We start from the raw sequence: 15,863 nt of genomic DNA, 5'->3' as shown, positions 1-15,863 counted from the left end.
CTGTAATGTAATGTGGTACTGTAGTACATGTACTGTAGTACAGGTGAGCCCTGCACACACCTGGAGATCATACACCTGGAATGTACTGTGGTACTACAGTACTGCAGTACATGCACTACAGTTCAACAGGTCGCGTGACATTCCAAAAGCAATAAATAATAATAAAAAAATAGAAACGGTGAGCAACGGTTTCAAGACTATATTCAGAATATATGTTTAGCATTTTTTGTGTAGTTAGATCTGGGGTAAACGGTATGGGGCCATTAATGAACAGGTAGGGGTCAGGGGGATTCTTGCTCTAGGATGCATATAGGAGGCGCTGAGTACATTGGGGAATCAAACCCAGAACCCTTTGGCTGGGCCTCGTACTAACCACTAGCCGATCCAGGAGTCCTTAGTGCTACTGTCAGGTTAACCGCCAAAGGACTGGGCTTCAGAGAGGACGTGTACCCAGCGAGTCTCTGAGCGGTGTTAAACCCGGGCGTGTTCTCTGAGCGGTGTTAAACCCGGCGTGTTCTCTGAGCGGTGTTTAACCCGGCGTGTTCTACGGGGGGGTCCAGGGTGGTCCTGTTGATGGACCGGGAGGAGCGGTCGGTCATCTGCACCTGCGCCATCAGCCTCTCAGCCCAGAACTGTGCCCTGAGGATCGCCACGGCCTTCAGTAAAGGTACCACACACACCCACAGCAGTGGTACACTATCAGGAAGTAAACATTAGCAAATATCACAAAATAAGCATATATGTTTTAAACACACAGCAGCCAAGCCTGCTCAAAATACAGTTTGTAACTTGAACGTCCTCAGACAGAGTTCAGGTTCTGGTGACCCCAGGTGTATTCTGGGAGTTGTAGTCCTAGTGTCTGTGTGTCCGTCCCCAGGCTCGGTGGACATCGGCCACCTGCCCCACCCCGTCCTCATGCACCTGCGGACGTTCTTCGACCTCTGGGACGTCTTCACGCTGCAGGCCATCCAGACCGGACAGCCCTACATCTCAGACCACATCATGTTCGAGGTACGGACCCCCCAGACCCCCCCAGACCCCCCCAGAACCCCTCAGACCCCCTCAGACCCCATCAGACCACACCTGCAATCATTTAGGTGTTGAGGAATCGGTTTCTTATATATATATATGTGCATGTGTCTGTGTGTACATGTGTCTGTGTCTACGTGTGTCTGTGTCTCTGTGTGTCTGCATGTCTGTGTGTGTGTGTCTGTCTGTCTGTATCTGTACTGTGTCTGTGTGTGTGTGTGTCTCTGTGTCTGTGTCTGTGTCTCTGTGTGTGTGTACGTGTGTGTGTGTGTGTCTGTGTGTCTTTGTCTCTGTCTGTGTGTGCGTCTGTCTGTGTGTGTATCTGTCTGTATGTGTGTCTGTGTGTGTCTCTGTCTGTGTGTGTGTGTGTGTGTGTGTCTGTCTGTCTGTGTGTCTGCGTGTCTGTGTCTCTGTGTGTTTTCTGTGTCTTTATGTGTACTGTGTCTGTGTGTGTGTGTGTGTGTCTCTGTGTGTGTGTGTGTGTGTGTGTGCGTCTCCCATCAGATCCTGCAGCAGCTGCAGTGGCGGGACCGGTTCTGGGACGTGTGCAACACGCTGGCGGCGGACTCCCAGGGCGTGTCGGTGCTGTCGCTGCACTGGCAGTGGATCCACAAGCACCTCATCCTGCGGCTGCCCCAGCTGCTGCTGGGGGACGGCCTGAACGACTTCCAGTAAGACCCCCGATCCCTGCTCATGGAGCTAATGCTAACATACAGCTAACATCAACACCCCCAAATCTCTTCTCATGGAGCTAATGCTAACATACAGCTAATATCAACAACCCCCCATCTATTCTCATGGAGCTAATGCTAACATACAGCTAACATCAACACCCCCAAATCTCTTCTCATGGAGCTAATGCGAACATACAGCTAATATCAACCCCCACTAATCTATTCTCATAGAGCTAATGCTAACATACAGCTAGTATCAACAACCCCCCATCTATTCTCATGGAGCTAATGCTAACATACAGCTAATATCAACACCCCTATTTCTCTCCTCATGGAGCTAATGCTAACATATAGCTCCCAGCAACGCCACCACAACGTTATCAGTTGGTATTCGGTGTTAAGAGGGTTGCCAGATCCCCCCCACCCCCTATCCCCCTATTGGAGCGTCCCTTGCCTCTGATTGGCCGGTCTGTGTCTGCAGGGGTCTCCAGGAGCTGAACACGGTGGCGGCCGCCATCCAGACGGTCCTCTCCACGCCCGTCTCCATGACGACCGCCCTGAAGGGCATCCAGAAGATCCTGGGCAAAGCGCTGCCGTTCAAGGTCAGGAGGTCACTCTGATCAACCACCTATACCCCCCCCGCCGGACTCTAGCCGGGGGTCCGGGGTTAGATGATCTGGAGCTGCGACATCACATCATGATGTCGCTGTGACATCACTTCCTGTACACCGGAGACTGTCGGGCATTTTGAATACTGAACCATTAGCCGTTAGCAATAAAAGCCGGCTGGAGTCGAAGCGAATCATCGAGTGGATGTGTTGTTGATCTATTTATGTCTATTATCAATCTATTTATGTTGATCTTGAAGATAATTCTAAAAAGTTATTATATCAAAGAGCTACTTATGTCAAAGGCACCCATCTATACACAAAGGATACAAACGGCACATTCAGGGTTCGAACCCGGAACCTTTGACTGTGATTCAAACCCTCTCCTCCCTCTGCGTCCCCCCCCTCCCCCCCCAGCTGGAGTCGGTGGCGGACTGTGCGTCGCGCCTGCGGGTGCTGAGTCAGGCGCTGGACGTGAGCGAGCTGCGGCTGGACGGGGGCGCCCCCCTGCGGAGGTGTGAGCTGACCCGCCTGCAGGGCGCCTCGCTGGGCCTGGACACCAAGGAAAGCCTGCTGGAAGCCTGGGGCCTGGTGCTGCTGGCCAACAACCAGCTGGAGGCCCAGAACACCGGTACAGAGCTCAGAGCCCGCTGACATCACACCCCCCTCACCGCTCTGTCCCAGACCGCCCCGTGGTTCACTGTCACCTAACCCTGCTCCTCTCCCTCCTCCTCTCCCTCCTCCTCCTCTTCCTCTCCCTCCTCCTCCTCTTCCTCCTCCTCCTCCTCCTCCTCCTCCTCCTCCTCCTCCTCTTCCTCTCCCTCCTCCTCCTCATGCTCCTCTCGCTCCTCCTCCTCCTCCTCCTCCTCCTCCTCCTCCTCCTCCTCCTCTTCCTCCTCCTCTCCCTCCTCCTCTTCCTCTCCCTCCTCCTCCTCCTCTTCCTCTTCCTCTCCCTCCTCCTCCTCATGCTCCTCTCCCTCCTCCTCCTCCTCCTCTTCCTCTTCCTCTTCCTCCTCTTCCTCTCCCTCCTCCTCCTCCTCCTGCTCCTCTCCCTGCTCCTCCAAACCCTTCATCCTGTCTATCCTTCTCTCCCTTCTCATCCTCTCTCCTTCTCCTACTCTCCAACCATCTTCTCTCCTTTTCCTTCTCCTCCTCCTCCCCCTCTTCCTCCTCCTCCTGCTCCTCCTCCTCTTCCTCCTCCTCCTCCTGCTCCTCCTCCTCCTCTTCCTCCTCCTCCTCCCCCCCTCATGGTCCTCCTCCTCTTCGTCTTCCTCCTCCTCCTCCTCCTCCTCTAGGGGTGCTGGATAAGCTCCACTCCTGCGTGGAGAAGCAGTACCGCCTCATGTCGTCCCACGGGCTCCTGGAGGCGCGGCCGGAGGAGCTGGGCCGAGGAGGAGGAGGAGGAGGAGGAGCAGCAGCAGAGGGAGGTGACGCCCCTCCCAGCAGGCAGCTCCTGCAGCAGCTCCAGAGGAGGGCCCAGCTCTGGCCTCTGATGGAGGAGCTGGCCGTCCTCAACCAGCTGAGGCTGAGCACCGACCTGCTGCAGCTGGCCCTGACTCAGGGGTAAACTATACTATACACACACTATACTATACACACACTACTATATATACTATACTAATAATATATACTATAGAATTGTGTTTAGATCGCCCTCTGATATCAGTACCTCTTAATGAAGTCATGTGATATCTTATATATAATGTGTTGCGTGGCATCAGCGGAATCGAACGTGCGGCCTCTGTCCCCAGGGAGCCGGAGGTGGAGGAGGGCCTCCGTCAGGAGCTGTCCCGGCACCTGAGGTTCTGCCTGCAGTCCACGCCCATGAACCTGAGCCAGCTGCAGCCGCTGTGGTTCCTGCTCACCAGCGACCGGGTCAGTACCCCCCCCCAGCCCCCCCCCCCCCCCACCGCGCTGAACCTTTAGCCAGAGCGGTCCTGTCAGGTGTGGGGTGCGTGGAGCGACTGAGTCCTGACCGCCGGTTGCCCTTCCCCCTCCCAGCCTGCGGAGGAGCTGCAGTTCGTGTGGTGTGAGCTGCTCTCCGAGGCCCTGGCCGCGCTGTGGAACAGCAGCGTGACCTCCGACCCCGACCGCTGGCTCAAGTGGAACCCTCTGAGTGCCGAGGTCCGCGAGCCAATCAAACCGCACCGGGCCGACACCGTGGTGAGTATCTGCAAATAGTAAGGCATCGGTTCCGATGATATATCCTGTTATGTACTTCCTATACTCTGTACATAACAGGAAGGATGGATCCCTCTTCTGGGTTCCTCCTCAAGGTTCCACCTCAAGGTTCCTCCTAAAGGTTCCTTGCTCCTCCTCAAGGTTCCACCTCAAGGTTCCACCTGAAGGTTCCACCTGAAGGTTCCTCCTCAAGGTTCCTCCTCAAGGTTCCTCCTCAAGGTTCCCCCTCCAGGTTCCTCTGGGTTTGGGTTCCTTCTCATCTCAGTCCTTTAGGGTCTTGGGGGCGGGGCCTTTTGACGACGGCCTGCCACGCCCCTTTGAGCCTGGCACTGCTAGTAAGGGTTTAAACCGTCCTGTCTCCCCCCCCCCCCCCCCCACCCCAGGGCCCGGCGGCGCTGAGCAAGGCGGTGTGGTCCAGGTGCATGCTGGGAGTGCTGAGCTGCGGCGAGCCGCGGCCGGGCTGGGACCCGTCGTGCGCGGCGCTGCTAGGCTCCTCCCACGTGTCGCTGGGCGAGTGGCGGGAGCGGCTGCAGCAGCTGACGGACGCCAACGCCGTCCTCTGGGACAACATGGCGCTGCCCGCGCTCGCCGAGTTCAGGTGAGACCGCAGACACGCTACACGCTACTGACACGGTACAGGTAGCTACCAGTACAGACACGCTACAGACACGCTACACGCTACTGACACGGTACAGGTAGCTACCAGTACAGACACGCTACACGCTACTGACACGGTACAGGTAGCTACCAGTACAGATACGCTACAGACACGCTACACGCTACTGACATGGTACAGGTAGCTACCAGTACAGACACGCTACACGCTACTGACACGGTACAGGTAGCTACCAGTACAGACACGCTACAGACACGCTGCACGCTACTGACACTCCACAGGTAGCTACCAGTACAGACACGCTACCTGTACAGACACGCTACACGCTACTGACACGGTACAGGTAGCTACCAGTAGAGACACGCTACACGCTACTGACATGGTACAGATAGCTACCAGTACAGACATGCTACATGCTACGCGCTACAGAAAGACAGATAAGCTACATGCTAAACACACGCTACATGCTAGACACGCAGCGCACTACAGCCAAGCTCACAGGGGGTAGAAGAGGGCCCCGCTACATCGTCTTCATTTTATTTGTGAACCCTTTTCACGAATAGAGGAAGTTTTAATTGGATATTAAATCAAAACCATCGTCTCCCCCATCCCTCCCTCCTTTCCCTCCCTCCCTCCCCACCTCTCCTTTCCCCTCCCTCCCTCCCTCCCTCCCCCCTCCCGCCCCCCCCTCAGAGCGGGGGACCTGCGTCTCCAGGGGGTGCTCCTGCGCCGCCAGCTGCAGAGCATGGCGGACCTGCTGCCCCCCCCGCTGCTGGAGGGCTACATGGAGAGCTGCGAGGGGCTGGTCCAGGAGGACCGGGACCCCCGCGGGCCCGCCCGGGACCTCCAGGCCGCCCTGCAGGACGCCCTGCCCCGCAGCCTGCTGCCCGAGGGCGTGGCCGAGGCCTGCCTGGCCTGCCTGGACCAGTACCTGCAGAGCCGGACCGGGGGGCCGGACCACACGGTCCAGTCCGGGGTCTTCTGGGTCAACATGGGCCTGCTGCAGATCCGGGTCTGGACCCCCCAGACCATCTTCGACCCGGCCGTGAAGAGGGCGTACAAGCTGAACTACGCCCAGGAGGAGGTGAGGGGTCTGGGCCGGACCCGTCTGGTGGTCTGGGGGTCCGTCCTTTAGGGTCCGGTCTGCAGGTCCTTTAGGGACCGGACTGGGTTCTCAGTCTGGAGCCATGAGGTCTTATCTCTCTGTCACACCTTATCTAGTCTCGCAAAGCCAGACCAAACTACAGCAAGTAGAATGGTCTGGAACCACGCTATTTAGAGCCGTCTATCCGGGGGGACACTGGGCTGGCCTGTTTTTATTACTCTAAACCAATCACAATCGTCCAGGGCGGGGCTAACCCCGGGGAGCAGCAGCGGAGTCCATCCGGAATAGTGCCAGAACATCTTTCTTCCTCTGCAAATGCTGTCAGCAAATCTTTTGAAGTTCTTTGCAATTTTCGACGGAAACATGCTAGCTTTAAGGCGCCGTCAAAGTCCTCTTCAAATCTCGCCATACTGACTAGTTTCCGAGTTTGAGGGGGAGCACAACACGGGAAAGCCAGCAACAGGAAGGGGAGGAGTAGCGGTGGAATCCGACGCTAGCGCTATCGACGCTGTCCATTTCCGCTCAGCCAGACAACGCCTTATCTAATCTGGGCATTATCTGAAAGACCAGACGTCTTCCATCCCGCCTCCACCTGGTCTACAGTTAACCAGTCTAGTGTGGTCCGGCCTGTCTCTCTATAGTTATTAATGACAGCTCTGGTCTTCTGTCATGTCTCCTGTATCTCCTGTATCTCCTGTATCGATGTTTCTTGCTGGTCCATCGGTCTGACGCCTGTTGTTTTATGTCCCAGCTGGCCTTGCTGCAGGAGGAGTGGCGTGGGCGGAGTCTGTCCTCCCAGCTGCTGACAGGGGGGGCTCTGGAGGAGAGCAGCACCACCGACGGTTTCCAGCACCCCCGCATCAGGTGAGACCCCCGGTGGCCCGGAGGGGTACAGCATGGTACCCAGAGAGAGACACCTAGTGGTACAGCATGGTACAGCATGGTACCCAGAGAGTGACCCCTAGGGGTACAGCATGGTACAGCATGTACCCAGAGAGAGAGACCCCTAGGAGTACAGCATGGTACCCAGAGAGAGACCCCTAGGGGTACAGCATGGTACCCAGAGAGAGACCCCTAGGGGTACAGCATGGTACCCAGAGAGTGACCCCTAGGGGTACAGCATGGTACTCAGAGACGGAGGGTTCTGGTTTGGGACAAGTTGAAGTGACGCGAGATTGACGACAAAACAACCGTTGTCCTCCTTTTCAGTACTTTATTCCGCAACCTTTTGTCAATTTTTTTTTAAAATAATTACTGCATTTGAATCTTTTGAGTTTTTGTAGCTGCTCTTTACTCTGTTGTCTTGGATCAAAGCCTGGGTAATTAACTAATGAATCACTCATCAGAGGAAAAAAGGCGTAGTTTCAGATGTCCATAACCAGGGCTATTCAGGAAGGACATGTAGAGAGGCTTCTTTCTTGCTAGCTGCATATATAAACGATTATCTGCGTGCTTGCTAGCTAGTCTGCGACAATGGGTAGGTGCAAATTCAAGGACAGTTGGCTGGAAGACGTCCGTTTCTGAAGTTGGCTGGCGTCTGTTGCCAACCCCCACCATCGCGTGTTTTAGGTCTTAGATTTCATTCAAGGTGGTATTAAAAAGGTCTTAAAAAGTCTTAAATTCGACTTGCTGAAACCTGCAGATACCCTGAGATAAATGGAGTAAACCTCAGAGCCCCAGGACCTCTAGCAGACTGGAGCAGCCCCTCTGTAGATGTGGTCGGCCCCGCCCTGTCTGAGTGTTGCTAAGCGCCTGCCCCGCCCCCCCCCCCCCCCCCCCAGGTACCTGTGGATCCGCATGCAGCAGGTGAAGGAGCAGATCGGCGAGCTGAGCAGGAAGCAGGCGTGCCGTCCCCGCGAGCCGCAGTACGGCCGTCTCTTCCAGGACCTGCAGCACTACCTGTGCAGCATCGGGCAGCCCGCCGCCATCCAGACGCTGCTGGGCCGCCTCCTGAAGGCGGCGGCCAGCCCCGCCCCGGGGCGCGGCCGGCCGGGGTCGGCGGGGCTGCTGAAGGAGGAGGCGGTGTGGCAGAGCTCCCAGCGCCGCTTCGCCCAGCGGCTGCAGGAGGAGTACCCGCTGTACCCCGACGTGGTCGCCCCGCTGCGCTCCGGCATCCAGGCGCTGCGCCACGGCATGCGGCTGCTGGCGGCGCAGGTGGCGGCGGCGGCGGCGGCGGGCGTGGCCCCGGGCCTGCGCACGCTGACCGGCGCCCTGCTGGCCTTCCCCTCCGCCTCGGCCCGCCTGCCCACCTACCTGGCGCGCGCCGACTTCCTGTGCTCGCGGGCGTGCCTGGACGTGCTCCGGGCGCTGAACAAGCTCCTCCCCCCGCCGAGGGAGGGGGTCCCGGCGGAGCGCGTGGTCCCGGCCCCCAGCACGTTGCTGCTCAACGCGCTGCTGTACGTGCAGTGCCACGCCCTGACCACCGGGGGGCTGGAGCCCGAGACCCTGGCCCTGTTCAGACACATCTGCCAGGTAGGTTACCTGTGTTAGTGTAGGCCTTAATCACAGGTCCAGGCTCAAAGGGATTAACAGGCTCTGTGTGTTTATGATACCCCCCTGACCCTAGCTCCCCAAGAGGGCAAGGAAAACTTCCGGGGATGTTTAGGAGTGGATGGGTGCCATAATTGACATACATACATTCGCCAGTCACAGTCTACACGCTAGAACAGACAGTATCATGAATTAGAAGGGGGATAAAAGAAATGTAGTCTACTGCTAATTTAGTGACCACCCAAACAAACACGCATCGATACAATCAGAACCCGACGCATGATCAGACGGACACTGGCACACTTCATCCACGCATTCGGCATCGGCCTGGTTGGCCCCCCTCGGCTCCGAGGTCGGAGGCTGTTCCTGACCTGAGACGGAGAAACCCTAAACCTCTGGACCTCTAATCTGAGACTGAGGTTTATGAATTAGTACAATCTGGCCCCAAAGTCACGGTACAGTGAGGTACAGTGTGTATTACTGCAGTACTTCTATAAGCACGGTGTGTTTGTGCTCCTCAGGCGCTGGTGAACGCGTGGGACGAGGAGGAGTCCCGGAAGCGGCAGAGGGAGAAGGAGGAGACGAACCTGTACCGCAACCGCAGCCGCATGCACGGAGACGGCCTCACGGAGGAGGAGCAGGAGGAGAAGGACTTCAGACGCAGCTTCCCCCGCTTCCACAAGGTACAGCAGCACGCTAATGGTGGCAGAAGGCTACGCGCTAGCAGCACGCTAATGTTAGCAGCAGGCTACACACTAGCAGCACGCTAATGTTAGCAGCAGGCTACACGCTAGCAGCACGCTAATGTAGCAGCATGCTAATGTTAGCAGCAGGCTACACGCTAGCAGCATGCTAATGTTAGCAGCTTGCCTCACGCTAGCAGCACGCTGATGATGGCAGCATGCTACACGCTAGCAGCATGCTTACTATGGCATTATAATAATGTCAGCAGCACGCTATACATTAGTAACCCTGATTATCTTAGCAGCAAGCTAATGATGGCTGCATGCTACACACAAGCATTATGCTAAAGATAGCATCATGCTACATGCTAACCCGCTAAAGCTGACCATTAACTGCGCTGCTGCCTCACAGCTAAGAGGTTCTGCGTCGGTTCCTGGAAACATCCAATGCTTTATGCTATAGTATGTTTCCATTTCAAAGTAAAAGCCCCCTTGGTGTTCTCTGTGCTCAGGACTTTGCAGATATCACATCGCAGCCCACCCTGGAAGCCCCCCCGGACACAGAAGAGGAGGAACAGGAGATGGCCAACGACGAGGCGTCGGATGACGACATCCTGACGCCGGCGGCCATGAACACGGTGGTACAGGTGCACCAGCGCCTGTGTCTGGGCTTCGCTCAGTCGCTATGGTACCAGAGCCCGCCGCCGGCCAATCACAGCAAGGACCACATCACGGCGCTGGTCTCCTCCCATCAGATCGCTGCCCCTGTGATGTCACGCTTCTACCATCTGATAGGTCCGAATTATGATACGCTTATGGTGTTCTATCATCTGATTGGTTGGGACCTTAATCAATTGATGTAAACTATTTACCTGATCTCACTCACCAATCATCATAATATAAGAGGATGGGATGCTTTAACCATGTTAGAACCGAAATGTATATTCATTCATAAAGTAAATCTGTTATAATGCTTCGGAGACTAAAGTTGATCTGATCTAATCTGAGATCAATCCAGCCCGTGTCTCTGCCTGTAGGCTTAAGGCTTACGTTCATTTTACAGTGGTTCTTTTCTTATCTCTGGTCAGTACCCCAGGTCTCTAGACCCGTGTGGCGTTACTAGCCCCATGGTGAGCCCACTTGCGGTGCAGACTAATGTTTCCTGATCTGTACTCCTGTCATCTCCAATCCAGACTCTGAGATGGACCAGCAGGTCACCGGCAGTCAGCTGATCCTGGGCTCGGTGCTGCAGCACTCGGTGCTGGGCTCCGAGGGTCCGGGCGGGCTGACGGTGCAGACGGACGGGCCCTACGACTTCTACCAGCAGCCCAACATGAGCCAGGCCCGGGCCTGCCTGCCCGCCATGGAGCAGCTCAGGACCGCCGTGCACCAGCGGCTGGAGGAGTGGCCTGAGCACCCGGCCCTGCTGCAGGTGGGACTTTGGCCTGGGCTTCACTTTCACTTTCTCTTTCACTTTTACCATTACTTTCACTTTAACTTTGGCTACACTTTGGCTTCACTTTCACTTTCACTTCCGTCTTGAAGGGGCCAGGCTAATGTATGGGAGTGTTCCCCAACATCTGGGTCAAGACAGTACTTGGCCGATGTGCACCTGGAATTGTGGGAGATTTCTGACTGCTTTTCTTTTAAATAAAAATAATGTTAAGGCTAGCAAGTTCCGGACAACCGGTTCCGTGTTAAATTGGAACATCGTCCCGTGTGATTGGTTTTCGTGGTCGATGTCTTGTTTTGTCATTCGCTCCCTAATGTGTGGTGAAGAGGAGAACCATGTTGCTAACGTCCAGATGTTTCCTCCCAGCTGCTGGTGGTGATGGACAGGATCCTGTCCTTCAGTCTGGCCAGCCCGCTGGCCAAGTTCCTCAACGGCATGGAGATCCTGCTCAGCAAAGCTCAGGTCTTGTCCCTCCCTAGATCTTAAAGTGGGCAATTGTTAAGGATATATTTTATAAATATATATGAATATTTTAGATTTCTATTTTATTTGCAATATTCCAGCATTTATAGTTGCATATAATTTTAGATATGTGATTATTTGATGGCCTTTTTTAATATTTCATTCTATATATTTCATTTTTGGAATGTATTTATTGAAAAGGTGTTAAAGGCCTGACTGCCAAAATTGCTCTGCTCAAGATAGAATATAATAATAATTGGAATAATATAAACTCAGAGAACACAGTTTCCTTGTGGATTAATTATAATATTTAATCTGAATTTAAATTAAGTTTCTTCGCTATTGGATTCACCGTCCTTAGACCAGGGCTCCACCCTGAACCCATGCTACGTGCTACATGCTACGTGCTACATGCTAACCCGCCCCTCTCTCCTCCAGGACTGGGAGAACAACGCCAGCCGCGCTCTCTCCCTGAGGAAGGAGCTGGAGCTCGTCACCCAGATCATCATCCAGTGGCGCAAGCTGGAGCTCAGGTTAGCTGCTTCAACCTAGCATCACGTAGTTTAACGCAGCTTGTCGCAGCTATTTAACGTACCTAGCTACCTAATGGCTAGACACCTAGCTATGTCATCACCACTAGATAGCTGGTACTCAAAGAGAGCCCCCATGTAGCTTAAACTGGCTACATGGGACCAGGAACCTAGCTATGAGCTAGCTAGCTACAAAGTCCATAACTTGCGGGTAGAGCAGCTAGATACTTAGCTATGCAATTTACTCAATACTTTTCCCAATAACAATTATTTTTCAATGCGTCCAAATTGACTCACCGGTTTGAAGCAGCCATAGATGTGTTTTACATTGAATTACAAGCTAGTTGAAACATGCGCTAACTACGTTACGATACAACTTTATTAATCCCACGTAGAAGAAATTTGTTTGTTGCAATAGCCCAGCAGCAGTAGAAAACAAATACAAGTACTAAGACAAACAAAAGTAGACGCTAAGGGAAAATGCTAAAAGTAAGGACAGGACGAGACGAGACAAGACAAACAGAAGAAACGACAACAAATAGGGCAAACAAAATAAAGTGATAAGGAACTAGCAGAAGGAATGTTCCAGAAGGTAGAGAGAGCCGTCTAACACTAGCTCCCCCCGCTAGCTGCTGGTCCAACAGCCTGGACAACGCCCTGCGGCGCCACACGGAGCGCTCCACCCGGCACTGGTTCTCCATCTACCAGCTGATGGAGCGGTACCTGGAGGAGCAGAGCAACCCGCTGGAGACAGGTACCAGCAGGCTCCTCTGTCCGTCTCTTAGCTGAAGCGTGTGTGATGAGCGACCGAACCACCAGGGGGATGGTCACTGCAGCCGGAGGGAACACAGCCTGACAAGTATCAGTAACTTGCATGCGTGTCTCTGTCTCTGTTCATCTCTCTCTCTCTCTCTGTCTGTCTGTCTGTCTGTCTGTCTGTCTGTCTGTCTGTCTGTCTGTCTGTCTGTCTGTCTGTCTGTCTGTGTCTCTCTCTCTCTGTCTGTGTCTCTCTCTCTCTGTCTGTGTCTCTCTCTCTCTGTCTGTGTCTCTCTCTGTCTGTCTGTGTCTCTCTCTGTCTGTCTGTGTCTCTCTCTGTCTGTCTGTGTCTCTCTGTCTCTCTCTGTCTGTCTCTTTCTGTCTCTTTCTGCGTCTCTGTCCTGGCGGTCCATTCTCTCCAGAAGAGGGCGATGAAGAGGAGGAAGTGGTGGAGCGTCTGACCCTGGCCTCCATCACCTCCACCCTGCAGGCCTTCATAGAGAGCTCCTCTCTGGGCCAGTTCTCCACCCGGCTGGCCATGCTGCTCAGCTTCCACTGCCACCTGCTGCTGCTGCCAGAACAGCCCGGAAAAGGTAGGACTGCACTCTCTCTCTCACTCTCTCACTCTCTCACTCTCTCACTCTCTCACTCAGTCACTCACTCCTCCACTCACTCATTCAGACTCACACTCTAGCGCACACACTCTAATGCTTCTCTCCTCACAACCTGGAAACGGTAGGACCACTACACAAGGAACATGACGCACACTGACATGACACTTACTAACACACAACGTAACATGGTACAACGTACGTAGGGCATTCCAATTCAGATCGGGCGAAAATAAGTGTACTGAAAGGGCCCGGATGGTGTACTGAAAACGGTCAAATCGCGTAGTGTGAATCGATACACTTTCCGTACTCAACGGCAGCCATCTTAGCTACTTAGCGGGAAGAGGGCGGAGCCAGGCTAAGCCAAAGTCGGCGCATTTTCCACATAGCCTGCATTAATAGTCATTAAGAGCCATTTTGTAGTTTTTATAGCTTTTTATAGCAGCTAGGCGTAAAGAGTTCACCGTTCAAAGCGGGATGTTTATTGCGGGGGAGGAGCCGCGGCAGCAGTCGTGATCCGGTTAGTGCACCACGGAGTATTCGATTTGGAACAACACTGACATCTGAAAATTAGCGCACTTAGTGACTGCGGTTAGTGTACTACGTTTAACTGTACTCATGGAAGTATGGATATTGGAACACAGCACAGGTCTCCTCCTCTACCCGTCCGTCACCAGCCTGTGGTCTCTCTCCAGAGCCGGTGACCAGCCTGCTGTGGAACCTCCACACCTACTACCTCCAGTTCTCCGTGGGCATCCAGGCCAAGGTCGCCCACATCAGGACGCCCATCGAGAAGGAGCTGAAGGTGACCCCTCCCTCCTCTGACCCTCTCCTCCGCTCTCTGACTGGCTCGGGCTCCTGGCTACACCTGGTTCCTCTTGGGGGCCATCTTGGTTTTCTGTTCACCAGCCCCTAGCTCTAGGTTACATGTGCTCAACGTCAAAACGGCAACTCTATGGTTACTATGGCAATGTGAACAGCTAAACAGTTGCTCGGTTACCGTGGTAATGTAATAATCTAAACAACAGTTGCTCGGTTACCGTGGTAATGTTAACATCTAAACAGCAGTTGCTCGGTTACCGTGGTAATGCAAACATCTAAACAACAGTTGCTCGGTTACCGTGGTAATGTAAACGAGTGTCTTTCTCCACCTCAGGACTTTGTGAAGATCTCCAGGTGGAACGACGTCAGCTTCTGGTCCATCAAACAGTCTGTGGAGAAGACCCACAGGTGAGCTCATACAGACCATAATATAACACTGACATGATGATACAGTGTGGGGAAGACCCACAGGTGAGCTCATACAGACCATAATATAACACTGACATGGTGATACAGTCTGTGGAGAAGACCCACAAGTGACCTTATACAGCCCATAATATAAACCTGATGATACAGTCTGTGGAGAAGACCCACAGGTTACCTATTATAGTTCTCTTCTATATCTCTAGTTCCCTGCTCCTCTTCTACCCTGTATTCTATGTTAAACTCTTCTTCTGTGGTTCTCCCCAGGACTCTGTTCAAGTTTGTGAAGAAGCTGGAGGAGGCGCTGAGCGCGCCGTGTGCGCCCTCTCTGGTGGAGGAGGGGAGCGGCGCCCAGCTGGACAGCGTGGACGACAACCCCGAGCAGACGCCCATCCAGCGCGTCCACCTGGCCCTGAAGAGCGCCCTCCCTGGCCGGGGCCGGGAACTGCAGGCAAGACAGCGCTATTATATACACGTTAAATACTCAGTGATATATCATTTTATATGATGATACACGTTTTAAAGGTAGAGATGTGGCCTGGGTAAGCTGGGGGTTATGGTCCCTGCTGGAAGGTTCTGGGTTCGAACCCCGAGGCAAACCTCTAGCTGTAGGCCTTCTCGAGTGAGAGGTCCTGATCCTAGCCGGGCCACGACCCCACCCTGACCTCATCCTGACCCCATCCTGACCCCCTGTTGCTATTTGAATGAGTTTTCTTCCCAAAATTATTCATTTAGTTTACGTGCGTCACAAAGGTCTGTTCTATGGGAGAAAGTATGATTTAATACGTGAATAATGTGCCCTGAGCTGATCTGTCTGACGATCCTCTGTGTTCCTCAGACGGAGGCGCCGGAGGAGGAAGGGTCCTCGCTCCAAGCCCGCCTCCCCGTCCTCACCAGGAAGATGAGGAAGATGTGTGTCCAACTGGTGAAGAAGAACCCGGTCCCGGAGCTCGCTGAAGACCTGGACATCTTCACCGGTACGAACCCTCCTCCTCCTCCTCCTCACAAACATCCCTGCTCTGAGACACGTGGAGCTTGTGTTTAGTGTGTCAGGATGTGGAGAGATGTTCAGAGTCTGCTGGTCTAACCCTCCGTTCTCCTCCGGTCTCCAGGTGAGATCATCAGCAACCTGCGCGACCTGCAGGGCCTGGTGGTGGACGCCTCAGCCGAGAAGGAGAAGCAGCAGTCGGAGGTGAAGCACATCCTGCAGCAGAAGCAGAGGGCGCTGTCCGACCTCTTCAAGATGCTCCGAGATATAGGTGAGATTCTCTCCGTCACTCAGAGAGAGAGAGAACGCGACTCTTTCTTTCTTTCTTTCTTTCTTTCTTTCTTTCTTTCTTTCTTTCTTTCTTTCCCCCCCCCCCCTCTCTGATTGGGCCTGTCTGTCTCTGTTCACTATGCTCTGAGCTATAGGTGACAT

At 54.2% G+C, this 15,863-nt stretch overlaps 1 protein-coding gene across 3 annotated transcripts in view; it reads left to right on the top strand.

Annotated features, from left to right (window-relative positions):
• mdn1 (midasin AAA ATPase 1) overlaps positions 1-15,863 on the top strand; it is a 55,117-nt gene that overhangs the window by 21,404 nt on the left and 17,850 nt on the right. For 2 of the 3 annotated variants that reach the window (XM_030344643.1, XM_030344639.1), the window contains 24 exons: positions 561-667; positions 878-1,011; positions 1,534-1,700; positions 2,185-2,305; positions 2,729-2,942; positions 3,607-3,874; positions 4,063-4,186; positions 4,313-4,474; positions 4,876-5,090; positions 5,802-6,192; positions 6,965-7,077; positions 7,995-8,685; positions 9,225-9,386; positions 9,899-10,181; positions 10,580-10,818; positions 11,206-11,301; positions 11,740-11,834; positions 12,461-12,585; positions 13,010-13,180; positions 13,894-14,003; positions 14,355-14,428; positions 14,711-14,894; positions 15,282-15,420; positions 15,556-15,702. In XM_030344643.1, coding sequence (XP_030200503.1) covers positions 561-667; positions 878-1,011; positions 1,534-1,700; positions 2,185-2,305; positions 2,729-2,942; positions 3,607-3,874; positions 4,063-4,186; positions 4,313-4,474; positions 4,876-5,090; positions 5,802-6,192; positions 6,965-7,077; positions 7,995-8,685; positions 9,225-9,386; positions 9,899-10,181; positions 10,580-10,818; positions 11,206-11,301; positions 11,740-11,834; positions 12,461-12,585; positions 13,010-13,180; positions 13,894-14,003; positions 14,355-14,428; positions 14,711-14,894; positions 15,282-15,420; positions 15,556-15,702 — 4,532 coding nt within the window. The remainder of the gene's footprint in view (positions 1-560; positions 668-877; positions 1,012-1,533; positions 1,701-2,184; positions 2,306-2,728; positions 2,943-3,606; positions 3,875-4,062; positions 4,187-4,312; positions 4,475-4,875; positions 5,091-5,801; positions 6,193-6,964; positions 7,078-7,994; positions 8,686-9,224; positions 9,387-9,898; positions 10,182-10,579; positions 10,819-11,205; positions 11,302-11,739; positions 11,835-12,460; positions 12,586-13,009; positions 13,181-13,893; positions 14,004-14,354; positions 14,429-14,710; positions 14,895-15,281; positions 15,421-15,555; positions 15,703-15,863) is intronic. The other variant, XM_030344642.1, reaches the window with a different exon arrangement.

Source organism: Gadus morhua, chromosome 21 (genome assembly GCF_902167405.1).
Source record: "Gadus morhua chromosome 21, gadMor3.0, whole genome shotgun sequence".
In the NCBI taxonomy this organism is placed as follows: domain Eukaryota; kingdom Metazoa; phylum Chordata; class Actinopteri; order Gadiformes; family Gadidae; genus Gadus; species Gadus morhua.
Note: the sequence above shows the minus strand (reverse complement) of the source record. Positions and strands in the feature narration are given on the sequence as shown.